Raw genomic sequence first — 12,550 nt, 5'->3', positions numbered from 1 at the left:
TATTATATGCATAGTTAATTCGTAATAATACAGGTTATATGTGTCAAAATCTTGATACCGTGAGAACTACAAGCGAATTTACAAATAAAAGTTTTATATATTTACAGAAAAATATATTTTTGACTGTCTATTTTTACAATTTGAGTTTTACAATCTTATTAAATTATATCTTAGCGTTAAAATATTGAAAACAAATATATAAAACAACACGAAAACTTGCAAGATGTGTAAAGTACAATTTACAATTTTTTATTTCGATAGGAATGTGCGTGCAAATTGTGTGTTTAACGTGTTAATATTTTCAGAAATATCGTGATTATTGAGCAGTTTTACTTAATGTAAAACACTAGCTTTGGATTTTATTATGAACTAGAATATGCATTATGATAGTTTATCACAGTTCAACAAGATATAAATCTATATACACATTCAATCAATATCATAGGAATTATATCAATAACACTCTATATGGGATTAAATCCCTACATGGGATTTTCGAGAATTCAGCCATTACCATTCAATCTTAAGCGTATAGTTTCTCAAACATTATTCGAGGGTACCATATCTAAATTGGAAGTCGTACTAATGCTAGGTAAACTGCTGTCACTCCAATCAGGATGTGGACAGTCCCGTAACGGACTTGGTATATTAACAGGTTTCCTATATTGCATATCGTTCTGCTTTCTTACGTCAGAAACTGTTGACTTGGTAGACATGTTTTCAAAAACTTTTGATGCGTTAAGATGGAATGAATTTTTGGCATTATTTTTTCTTTCCTTAAGTGTTGTAAACTTTTTCATTTTGTCGTTTTCTTTATCGTGATTCTTCTTTGAGTGACGTACAGATTTTTTTGCGATCGTATCGTTCACATTTTGAGAAGAAACGATATTATTTTCATTATTATTTTGCATTATTGTTCCATTATCATTCGTAACTGTTAAAAATAAACATTAACGTAAGTTAAAAATTGCATCAAGATAATTATATTATGCCAGCGATTAATAATTATGTTACCTTTTTGATCTGGCATTATAGTACACGATGATTCCCCATCGAGTAAGCTAACGAGTTCAAATTCTCTAACTGGCATATCTTTTTTTAAAGTCTGTTCTTGAGGATTTACTGAAGATATATCTAATAAATCATGCCAGGATTTGTCAGAGAGACTTGACGTAGGAGACGAACATGCATGTCCTATATTGACTAATGATATTTGAGGACTTGCGCCTTCTGCCTTCAGCTTCAGACATACTTCATTTACAATCTTTAACTGCTCGGCCATTTGATTTTGTAGTTCTCTGTAATATAAATTAATATGTATAAATTTCAAATAGAATGGAAATAGAAAGTATAATTTGTAGCATTCACACTATGTATTCACCGATCGCTAAATTTTTAAAGACACGCATATTATTAATAACCGAAAATATACTAACTTTATTGTACGCCGATAATCAGTACTTAGCATATCTTTATAAGAAGATAATTCTGAAAGCTTATGTATCTCCATTGTTAAATATTTGTTATCAATGTAATTCTTTTCTGCAATTTCGATTTGCTTATCTAGATCTGCCCTTAAATTTACAATTGTTCTTTCGTTGTTTTCAATTTGTTGCCTTAACTCTGACATTGTAACATTTTTTTTACAAATTGCTTCCTCAAATTGCCGTGTTAATGCTATATATTTCTGATCAGCTTCTTTTAATCGTTCATCTCGGTTTGAAATTTCACTGATTTAAAATAAAAAAGTTAAAAATTAGTATTTGTATTTTTGTTTTAAGTTTTGTTATTATATTGATATTTCATGACAAACCTTTGCAATTTTTCTCGTTCTAATATGAATGATTCACACATAGCCTTCATCTTTTTACAAGACTCCGTTAATGAAATTAAACTCGGTTCTAATTTGCTTTCTAGATTCTGTAAAAATGAACACCAATCTCAACTCATTCCAAAATAAAAGTAATATAAAAGATTTAATAGAGCTTATGGAACATGCATAAATTACAGAAGGTTGGGAAGGTCCATGATGATTAATAATAATAAAATTCTGTAATTAAATTGTAATGATATTTTTAGGCTACAAAATTTGTTGTGTATGCCAAAAGAATAGCGTTTTAAACATAATGAAGATAAAGAAACTAAAGAGAATACAAACATTAAAAAAAACTATCAAAATCAATAAATATCAAAATATAATAAAAAAAGCTATAAAAAAATATAAATCACAACTACATAGTCAGATAGTAATTTTACAAAGCTTACTGGTAATTTTTGCAGTATTTGTTCCATTTCCGTAAAGATCTCACAAGTTCTTTTATCTTTCTTATTGACTAGGTCTTTTAACTGTTTTATTAAATGTAACATATATACCGGATTAAATTCAGCAATATTATTATTATAAAATATTTCAGAACATTGTACAGCACAATCCCGAACAAGGACTGATGAACAACATGAAGTTTTGGAATGTTTTTCTTCTGACTTCACCTGAAGTAAGAGAGTTTTTAGTATGAAATTATATATTTCTCCAACATACTACAAATAAGAAATATTTAAACAAAAATAGAAGTATATTCATGTATATAATGTGTAATACTTACAGGATGTTTAACAATATTTCTTTGTGGTTTTTTAATGTTTACATTCCTTTTGATTTCTCTATCTTCAGTACGTTTAGAAGACTGTTTTGCCATATATAACAAATTTTGTTGCCTAAAAGTATCACCCCAGTTCTTATTTTCAACAGTCGTAGATTTTTTTTTCTCAATCTTCTGTCCAGGACTAAAACTCACTGTAGGTGAAATATGTTTCTGATCCTTGACCTTTTTACTGCTTACTGTGATTTCAACAATGTGGTCCTGACCAAGTAATAAAACTTCCTTAGAAGGAGTCGTTGTTACATGCTGCATAATAAAAATTTATTCAAACATAATGCAAAGTTTATTAAAAAATATTGCTAAGTGAAACCTTATGTTCTACATTGTGAGTTTTAGAAGTTTGTTGACTTCCTGAACTCTTAGTCTTGACTGTCGTTGCTTCACATTTTGGTGTTGTCTTACTCATTTTGCTCATTACGTCTCGTTGATTGCTAGGCATTTTTACGAGTATATCGTGTGAATTTAAAAAATTCTATAAAAATAAACAGAGACAAAACACAAAGTTATGTATTATTACTCCTACATCATCGACAGATGATTTACATATCGATAAGTAATCTGTATATATCGTAACCTGAAAGAGCGATGTTTCACAATAAATCGCAGCAAGACACTTAGTGCTTATCAAATGGAACGTTAGAGTGATTATTATACATCCGATATCTGATGTTTTGCGAAAATAAACATCAATTAGAATTCTTGAAACGCAAATCGAACATCGGATTCCGCGTGACTGCGTCGACGTGACGGATGAGACAGTCGCCTATTCCTTCCCACCTTCGATTCACGCGTTTATTTGACTTCACAAATTTTTCAGGCCGTTGAACCCATCATTTCGGCTGTGTTCTAAAATTCAATGCCAGCGCTGAAAATCTACAATTCACGTGACGTATAGTATACATCATCAGCATTGACAATAAATTTTGGAACATATCCTTTATTTACCGAATCTGTCAATGTCTCGACCAATGAGCTCGCACAATTCCGTCATTAATTGTAAACTCGCCGTAAGACTCGACGAGTCAACGAAAATGCACCGATACATTGACTGAGTACAGCAGAGAGAGCAGCTTTGCAATTGTTGTAAGATTGATTTACACATTTAAATTCATAAGGAACTAAGAACAGAAAGCAATTTTATTAAAAATTTTTACACAGTTGTAAAGCTGCTTTCTTTGCTAAACGCAGCCAATAATTGGTTACCGTCTAATCTACGTCGCTCGACAAGCGTTGCCGCGTCCTGCGTGCAGAAGCCATTAGAGGGAGCTTTCCGAGATAACTCTTAAACTCAACGTCACACGATAGGTTGTTGACTAGAGAAATTATAGAGCTTTAGAAAATACACTATCCAACGGCCAATGACATGGTATCTGTGAATGCTTGTGGAAAGCTCTCAGAGTCGCACACCACACACACATACATGCATATATATACGGCACGAGCCGCGAGCGAAGCGAGCGTAGCAATTCCGAGGTATTCAGCCCGTACGTTGATCAACGGTAGAACCGTGACTGTTTCAGAAAGCCGAAAGGGAAGACTTGTGTATTGTCCTTTGCGCGCGATAACCTATCGAGGCGACGTGTCGGCGACAACGCGATCGCGGGATTCGACGAGAGGACCAGGGGACCTCGGAATCAAATTGACTCAAGTTGACGTCCGTGGCGCGTGGCTCCTGGCCCCGTCCTGTAAACATGGTGCTTGGACTCGTCGGGATAATTGTTTTTTTCCCACAAGAGATCGACTAGACGCCGCGAGGGCGCGGATATTGCGGATTAACGCGCGCGCGATCGCGCAGCCGCCCATCGACGAGACGACCGGCGTGTTATCATGTGATTCCCACCGGAATGCAAGAAGTACGAGCGCTTCTCCGTTACACGGTGAGCTAGCCGCATTCTGCGCATTCGGGCCGCTCTCGGCGCGTCTTCGTGATATCGCTTAATTAAGAATTCAACGGCACCGACGCCGCCACCGTTTATTTGCCGATCTTGCTGGTAGCTTCTCGTTTGCTCGCGCGCTATCCGCGTTCGTTTTCCGCGTGCGAGTAGATCGGCAGATCATGCCGATATCGCTTAGATATCTTCGCGGCTCGCATCTCATCTCATTCGTATGACCGACCGTTGTTCTTATCATCGGTTACCGGATATTCGCGGGTTTTCGGATAGGATTTTAACTAGGTTATGATTCTCGTAACTACGCTTTAGCGCGGGTATCTACTAGATTTTTATTCATGATATTTTTTCTTTTTTTTTTTTTTTTTTTTTTTTTGCGAAACAGGGAATTGTATGATTTCATGATAAACTCGGGGCATCTTGGTACTTTACCAATATGGAACAATCAGACGCGTCGCAGATGCAGATTTTGATAGTCGAGGAGACGACCCCAACGGATGTCGACGCGCAAGCAGACCCGATCGCTAAACAAGATGTAGAAGCTGCCACTGTTACGGAAGATAGCCAGGATTTTTCAAAGCCGTGCAAGCTACCGCCAGAATCTGTATTAACAGTAGACAATACCAATGTTCATGTAGTAGTTGCGTCAGATGATTACGTGAATGCAGGCCGCAGCGAGGTGTCCCCTGAAGAGATTGACGACAGTGCAAATAACCAAGCGGAATCTGAATCGAGTGAGCCCAAAGTGAAAGTTGACAAATTAAAACAGGAGGAGGAGATTAAGATTTGCGATGTAAAAGAAGATTCGAATCACGAATCGCAATACTTATCCAACGAGGAAGACCAAAGCCTAAATGTGATAACCGAATCTAAAGTAATAAAAGAAGATAAAGAGGCAACAGATAGTCTAGAAAGCAGCTGTAATATAATAGAAGACGCGAGTAAATCCGATATCATAGATAAGCAGAGTTTAGCGCTAGATGAGTCTAGACTTAATGAAAATGGGGGCCAGCAGACTCGAGACTTACACGAGTCGGTTAAAGAAATAATCAAGGAAACACACGATAGTGACAGTAGCCGCAATAGCTCAATAGTAAATAACACTGAAACTGAACTGACTAAATTAGTACAAGAAGAGACCGAGGTTGTTGTAGTAGTAGAGACCATACCAGTTGCAAATGATGCAACGGCGGATAATTTTATTGTCACTCTGGAAGAGAATAATGCTAATAATGAATCTAACCAGGAAAAAATAGTTACCTTACAAGAGAAACAAGTGCAATCTGACCATGGGAACGATCAAATTGACCTAATTGATTATAGTCAAGAAGACGACAACACTATAATAGAAGTAACCGAAGTTATTGACACTCCGCTTGCAGAACAATATAAACAGCAAAATAATACGGGCTACATAGACAATCACAAATGTGATGCGAACTCCGTAAAAATAATCGATGGAAAGATTGCGATTGATAAAAGTGTTAATGATGAAAATGTTGAAATAAAAGCAACTGATGACAAAACTTTGATCGATTCCGAGAGAAACGATAAAGAAAATATTACCATTATTATAGATGAGAAAATCATAATCACGGAAGTTGAGTCAGACGATCCAACGAGTCGGCCAGTTGAAAATGATCATAAAAATGTTAAAGAGACGATTGAGCATGAGGACGATGCATCTGTTTGTAAAGTCGCGGTTGATTCGTCGAAGAAAAAAAGAAGCGTTATTCAAGATATATTTGATGATTGGGGTGTTGAGAATACGGACGAAGATGTACAATCAACTTTAAAAGAGCACGATTCTGTGGAGATCGAATTAAAGAGCTTATTAGACGAGACTAAGCCAGACCAGACAGTTTCAAATAAATCAGTCGCAACTTCTCAAGAAAAAGTCCCCTCTATAGATAAAGAACGCACCGCAGATGGGACATGTGATGTCATAACCGAGAGCCCAAAAAAACAGTCGACCGAACAGATGGAAAATCAAAGAAAATCTAAAGCTATTATTAAGGATATATTGAATAAGAGTGAAAAAAATTCTTCTGTAGCGAGCAAATCTTCAAGAAGCGTGGACGCACGTACAGTTAACGCAACGTCGCACGATATCACAGTTCCTAAAAGCCGTTCCCGACATTTAACCAGTCAGATAGCTTCGCCGGCAGAAGTGACAGAAGTCTTAAAGGAGCGTCTTCGCGAAAAGCAAAAAGTTGTTGTAGACGCACCACCAGGACCAGATATATTTTTTGTAAAAAAATTAACGCAAAGATTGTCTAGTAAATTGTCGGGTGGCCCGGTAAATCCAATACCAGGACTTATACCATTGCCACAGCAAGCCACCTCGCCAGCATCTCCCTCTTCCACAGCTGCACAACTGGTGGCAGATAACTGTGATAGAAAAACAGCAGCGGGGAACGCGACAACGGAAGCGGGCAAGGATGGCAGTTCTGACAACAAGGAGTTATTGGCTATCTTGGAGGGTGATGTTGATCCCGACTGGTCTATCTTAAAGCCACCTTTTCGCACAGAGGAAAATAAAACACCATCAAGCTTGGAACACTCCGAGCAAAGCGTTCCACCAAAGCTCGATCCTTCGGTCGAACGAGAATTGGCACTAAAACAACTCCTTGAATTACCTATAATGCCGTCCAAGAAGAGTCAACCACGAAAAAAGAAAACGTTCCGAGCAGCGCCCAGCAAGATTCCTAAAGATGTGAACATTGTCGCGGAGAGTCCGCTTGCTACGCAGGAGCGAAAGGAAGTTAACGTAGAGCTAGTGAGTGAGAACGCACAACCAAATACAAAACCTATCGAAATTATTGATCTGCATTCCTCATCACGCGAACAAAAGGGCGGCCAAAAAAATCAGGAGATGAGCATACGACTAGAAGAGTCAAGATCAGGTAGAAAGCGCAAACCTACCGAAAAAGCGAGGGAACACGAACAAAACGCGATGAAAAGACAGAAAGTGTACAGGGGCAAGGTTTCAATGAATAAGAAACAAACGGAAGAAAAGTCCGTCTCCGACGATAACTCGATGACTGAAAATCATATTGCGACGGACGCTGATGCTGTAAATAACGAGAAAACCGTCACGAAGGAAGTAACAGGTAAGCAATCTGAGAATAAAGTAGATCCAGTTTCGAATAAAGTCGAAGATTCTCCTCTGAAACGATCGAGACCAGGTCTCGCTAAAAAGGGGCCCATCACCAAAAGAAGAATGGTGGTCAAAAGATTGCTACGTCAAAAAATGCCAACTGATAAGAAGTCTATTCAGTTGAAAACTAAGTTGACTCCGTCACCGAAGAAGACGCCTCCAAAAACTGTTTCGAAATCACCAAAACGGATAGCTGAGGGTCCATCTGGTGATCTGGTGAAACCTAAGAAAAAGAATATAAACGAAATAGATAGATTGCTGCAGGATGAAGGTGTTGTCAATTTATTGTACGACGTAGAGCAGCCGGATAGGAAGCGTCTGATTCCTATTACAAAGTCACGAGCGAAAGTGATGGATTTGCAGAAGGTGCAACGTGAACTTAAAATTAGGAAAAAATTAGTTCGCAATGCCGTGTTGCGATTGCGTACGTCAACGATCGCAGGCGTTACGAAGGTGTCGCCAAGATCGAAGAGAACGTCGATGCAGCTGGCCGATGCTCACGTGGACAAAAAGACGTTAGAGCAGGCTGCGTCGACAAAAATTTCAAATACTGCCTCACCCACAGAATTTATACTTCCAGCGAAAATTCGAAATGCAGCTGACGCGTCTATCATCGTTAGGCGGCACTCATCCAGTTCGTTTTCGAGTGCATCTGGAAGTCCTCGAGTTAGCGTTGATTCGCCTGAGAAATCTGTGGAGCCCGTCAAGATGGAAGACGGAACTGTTCATTCCTTAAGATCCGCCAAAAAGAGACGAGATTCGCAAGATGAGAAAATTAATAATGCGAAGAAAAAGAAGAAAACAGTACAAAAGTCTGATACCGATATTATCGCTACCAGTACCGTTACTACTACTACTGCTACTGCTATTACTACTACTGCTACTGCTACTACTACTACTGCTACTACTACTACTGCTACTACTACTACTACTACTACTACTACGACCGTCACAGCTGCTAGTAATGCTATCGTTAATAATGCAGAAGAAAAAGTTCCTGTCGCCGTTCGTTCTGGCAAGAAATCAGAGATCAGGAAAGTCGACAAGGTTGGAAAACAGCAAGAAAACATTCCTGCCGTTGAAGACAATGTTTCCAGTAAAGTTACAACCAGATCGTCGAATGGTGCAGTAACGGGGAAAGTAACGGCGAAGAACAAAAAGGCCATGAAAAGCAAAGTAACTTTTGCTAGAGCGAATCATCCTGACAACGTTGAGGATTCTTTAAAAGAGGAAGATGAGTTGTCTGCCTGTCTTGCTGAGGCGGCTACCGCTCTTTCGGTCGTCAATGCTACCGGTCGAAATGCTGCGACCACTCGAAAGAGCAAAGGTAAAGGTAAATTTGTATCTCTGATAATATCCTTTTTGCATAAAATAAAACTATGATAGTCGATTTGTTTATGTGAAAAAAAAAAAAAAAAAAAGATAGAATGTTAAAAGTAATTTATTTATAATAATAATTTATAATAATAATTTATAATAATAATTTATAATAATAATTTATAATAATCCACGTGCTAAATATTGTTGCACACATAATATTCTAGTAAACGCGAGTACCATGAAAACGTTAGACTTGGATAATAACAAAACGAAAGCGGAAACGCAGAGTCAGTTTAGTAATAAGGAAATAAATGTGCGCCGACATGGTAATCTCGTACAACTAATACTTACACCATCCTCTTCGACGAAAATAAGAAACGCTCTTACATTACAGGTAAGTACATTTGTACACTTGAAGACTTTCTATAGACTGTAAAAAAAATTTGCTAAACGCATTACTTTTAATCATATTAGGTGATGCAAGAATTCAAAGAGGCTCTGTCGATATTAAAGAGAGACGACGAATGTAGGGTAGTATTGTTAACATCGACCGGTACAAGTTTTTGTGAAGGTCTCGATGTTTCAACATTACTGCATGCAAATAAAGAAGAACGACGATCTGTTGCTCAGGAGTTGGCACACGCTGTCAAGTATGTATTTAAGCACGCATAAATACGAGATGGCTGATATATGCTTTTGTATGTAATATCTTATCGAAATCTTTGTTTTTTTTTTTTCAGGGATTTTATAAAAAGTTTGGCTACTTTTAATAAACCTATAGTGGCTGGCGTGCAAGGTGCTGCAATTGGACTTGGAGTTACTATGTTACCTCTTTTTGACCTTGTAATTGCTAGCGATAAGGCTACCTTCTGTACGCCTTGTGGAAAATTAGGACAAATTGCTGAAGGAGCTGCAATCTTTACGCTTTCACATATACTAGGCAGTGCAATTGTAAGTCCTGAACAATTCTCATAACGTATAAAAATGTAAAAGTAGATAATAGGAAAATAATGAATTTACACATTTTGATAGACAAGCGAACTTCTTTTGGGTGGAAGGACTCTAACAGCGAGCGAAGCATTAAGAGCCGGTCTCGTTACTCGAGTTCTGTGGCCTGATCGGTTTCAAGTAGAATTATTACCATCGCTGCGAGCTATGAGTGATCAGTCATCACAGGTGAGTTTTGAATAACGATATCCTTTAGCTTTAATTTTAATTAATAAGCTTTTTGAAATATATTTTATATAATATATATATATATATATATATATATATATATATATATACATGATAGTTTACATAAATGATATCAAAATATGAATTCTTTTAATTTTTCTTATATTCATTAGATTGTAATGTCAGTATTTGTGTTTATTTAAAAACGATAGCAATAAGCGATATAAGCAGACCCGGTGTAGAGCAATTCATGTACATTTACCTGTGTCTTATTCTTAAAAATGCATAAATGCTTTTCTGGACATGTACATCTATAATATGCCGAAAATAAATCAGATCGTATATAGCCACAAAAGTCCAAGGTCTCGCACATCCTTTTCTGTGTTAAAAATATGCATTTTAATAAATAAGATCTTGGTATATTAAAAAATATTATTAAAATTTTTAATTATGTTTAAATTTTTTTCATTGTGTGGTTTAAGTATTTTTTCAAATAAAAAATAGTAACTGCGTATAATATGTAATAAAAAAATGTTGAAATTGTGCGATATAAATTTTAAGTTATAAAATGCAGGAGAGCAATTTGATCTCTATATGTTATAACACAAGCAAGACATACCTTAACACATCTAAATATTTGAACAAGACCGTACTCTTCGTATATATATTTTTGCAGTTTCCAATAATGCGTTTGTGGACATATGCAATTTATTGTTACATTGTGCGGTATTATATAGCTGTTATTACCTTCCGCATGCACTATTACAGCTTCTTGTTTATGCGTGCATGTCTCCAGTTCTATTAATTGCGTGCAAAACTGCCAGGCAATATGATTATTCAAGATATGTCAAAAGTTAAAAAATATCTTCTGAATAGTTTTTCTTTTGAGTATATTTTTGATACCTTCAAGACGGATCTATTATTAAGGAGCATAGTTGAATTATCAAAAGTTTTCGTCCATTGCCACGGACATTCCCTTTCATTAGGACAGTGGCAAAATCTCTCTGTCAAACTAGGCATCCAAAATCGATCGTGAATAACGTTGCATACCTCATACGGTTTACAATGATGTAAATCGCTCTCCCCTTCAACCTGTTTTGATTTAATAGAGATATGTCATGCTGTCATTTGCGAGAACTATCTATTTACATAATATAATGTCGTATACGAACTCCCTTTATATACTTGAATGTAACATTAGAAGTCTTACTGTTGATTGTCGTATACACACTAACACTCGCGTTTATCAGAGAAACGAAGAAACAAGTTTTGATAAACATATTCGTAATCATGTACGTGCTTGAATGCGCTAGATTCACAAGCTAGATTGTGTTAGCCCAAGTGGCAATAATGCTAATACATTCTCAATTCTACGTTTGCTCCCACATGACTCGTAATTACGAAACGTTTTAATATTTATGACATTGTCCTTGTTTCGTTTGTAACATACAGAGATGTGATATAACAAATAATAAATATCGAAATATTGAGAAACGATTCGTTTTGTTCGCAACATTGTATATATATTTTAATAAATAAGATGAACACAAATTAAATAAGAAAACTAGATATTGCAAAAAGAGAGAATTATATTATATTTGCACATATGTTACAGTTACGATTCTTTATGTTATTAATTATATTTTTTACAAAAATTTTATTTTTAGTCCATGGAAGCGACAAAGGCTTTGTTACGTCATAGTTTACGGAAAAAAATAGACGCCGCGCTTGAATCAGAAACATACTTATTGGTTCAGCATTGGTGCTCTGCGGAATGCCAGACTGCTATAAAAGCTTACATTGACGGAAAAATTCAATAAGCAACGGTAAGAATCCTCATCTAAATTCATTATTACACAATTAATATATTTTGTAATTTAGTATAATTATTTATTGCGTGAATATTAATTTTTCAGTACATGTATTACTGTTTAGATGTGGTCCTGCAATCTATATTGAAAATCGGAAATGACAGTTGTGAATACTGATACAGATAAACATTATATATTATATATGACAAAATGATATGTCATATAAAACATACTTTTGATGTAACATTATACGTCAACACGCTAAAAGATATTTAGATATATGATATAAATATTGAGAATCATTCAAAAAGATGGACTATTTTACTATTAGATAATTTAGATATAAATTTATTATAACGTAATATATGTATATATGTATGTATATGTGTGTGTGTTTTTATACGTATTCACATACATACATATATACACATATATATTATACATATATCCTTCCGCATTATGTTATTACTGTTAGATTAAAATAAAGATACATTCATTGTAAGAATCAAATTATATTTCTGATACATTATGTCG

General features: G+C 35.8%; 3 protein-coding genes across 10 annotated transcripts; 1 reads left to right on the top strand and 2 right to left on the bottom strand.

Annotated features, from left to right (window-relative positions):
• Positions 1-91: 91 nt before the first annotated feature.
• On the bottom strand, positions 92-3,499 carry LOC105424418 (uncharacterized). Of its 4 annotated transcripts, none has more exons than XM_011634643.3 (8): positions 3,235-3,499; positions 2,971-3,132; positions 2,604-2,906; positions 2,374-2,490; positions 1,814-1,920; positions 1,437-1,730; positions 1,015-1,298; positions 92-934 (listed from the first exon to the last, which is right to left on the bottom strand). In XM_011634643.3, the coding sequence occupies exons 2-8, from the start codon at positions 3,097-3,099 to the stop codon at positions 540-542; spliced, it is 1,629 nt and encodes a 542-aa protein (XP_011632945.2). In that variant the 5' UTR covers positions 3,100-3,132; positions 3,235-3,499; the 3' UTR covers positions 92-539. The 4 variants fall into 4 exon arrangements, with proteins under 4 accessions (XP_011632945.2, XP_011632942.2, XP_011632944.2 ...); XM_011634640.3 differs by having other exon boundaries at positions 2,266-2,490; positions 3,235-3,496; XM_011634642.3 differs by having other exon boundaries at positions 2,266-2,490; positions 2,604-2,861; positions 3,235-3,494.
• A 566-nt stretch (positions 3,500-4,065) lies between these two features.
• On the top strand, positions 4,066-12,526 carry LOC105424416 (HP1 and insulator partner protein 1). Of its 5 annotated transcripts, none has more exons than XM_011634635.2 (8): positions 4,066-4,133; positions 4,935-9,042; positions 9,254-9,423; positions 9,504-9,679; positions 9,770-9,980; positions 10,062-10,205; positions 11,873-12,031; positions 12,122-12,526. In XM_011634635.2, the coding sequence occupies exons 2-7, from the start codon at positions 4,986-4,988 to the stop codon at positions 12,023-12,025; spliced, it is 4,911 nt and encodes a 1,636-aa protein (XP_011632937.2). In that variant the 5' UTR covers positions 4,066-4,133; positions 4,935-4,985; the 3' UTR covers positions 12,026-12,031; positions 12,122-12,526. The 5 variants fall into 5 exon arrangements, with proteins under 5 accessions (XP_011632937.2, XP_011632940.2, XP_011632939.2 ...); XM_011634638.2 differs by having other exon boundaries at positions 4,082-4,537; positions 4,935-9,036; XM_011634637.2 differs by having other exon boundaries at positions 4,082-4,537; positions 12,141-12,526.
• Positions 10,380-11,596, bottom strand: LOC105424415 (uncharacterized). Its single transcript, XM_011634633.3, has 4 exons — positions 11,378-11,596; positions 11,109-11,297; positions 10,825-11,022; positions 10,380-10,584 (listed from the first exon to the last, which is right to left on the bottom strand). Exons 1-4 carry the CDS (start codon positions 11,495-11,497, stop codon positions 10,405-10,407), a joined length of 687 nt encoding a protein of 228 aa, XP_011632935.2. The 5' UTR covers positions 11,498-11,596; the 3' UTR covers positions 10,380-10,404.
• Positions 12,527-12,550: the final 24 nt, after the last annotated feature.

Source organism: Pogonomyrmex barbatus, unplaced genomic scaffold (assembly GCF_055798465.1).
Source record: "Pogonomyrmex barbatus isolate J1 unplaced genomic scaffold, ASM5579846v1 scaffold1, whole genome shotgun sequence".
Taxonomy (NCBI): Eukaryota; Metazoa; Arthropoda; class Insecta; order Hymenoptera; family Formicidae; genus Pogonomyrmex; species Pogonomyrmex barbatus.
This window is presented reverse-complemented; position numbering and strand designations above follow the sequence as displayed.

Excerpts from the sequence above, each read along its gene's own strand:
- LOC105424418 (XM_011634640.3), bottom strand. The coding sequence starts at position 3,099 with ATGCCTAGCAATCAACGAGACGTAATGAGCAAAATGAGTAAGACAACA. Across the intron at positions 1,921-2,265 it reads AAATACTGCAAAAATTACCA|AATCTAGAAAGCAAATTAGA; the intron begins GTAAGCTTTGTA and ends TCATTTTTACAG. Across the intron at positions 1,299-1,436 it reads GATTATCGGCGTACAATAAA|AGAACTACAAAATCAAATGG; the intron begins GTTAGTATATTT and ends TTTATATTACAG.
- LOC105424416 (XM_011634635.2), top strand. The coding sequence starts at position 4,986 with ATGGAACAATCAGACGCGTCGCAGATGCAGATTTTGATAGTCGAGGAG. Across the intron at positions 9,043-9,253 it reads TCGAAAGAGCAAAGGTAAAG|TAAACGCGAGTACCATGAAA; the intron begins GTAAATTTGTAT and ends ATAATATTCTAG. Across the intron at positions 9,981-10,061 it reads ATATACTAGGCAGTGCAATT|ACAAGCGAACTTCTTTTGGG; the intron begins GTAAGTCCTGAA and ends ACATTTTGATAG.
- LOC105424415 (XM_011634633.3), bottom strand. The coding sequence starts at position 11,497 with ATGATTACGAATATGTTTATCAAAACTTGTTTCTTCGTTTCTCTGATA. Across the intron at positions 11,298-11,377 it reads CATTCAAGTATATAAAGGGA|GTTGAAGGGGAGAGCGATTT; the intron begins GTTCGTATACGA and ends AAATCAAAACAG. Across the intron at positions 10,585-10,824 it reads AAATATTTAGATGTGTTAAG|AAAAGGATGTGCGAGACCTT; the intron begins GTATGTCTTGCT and ends TTTTTAACACAG.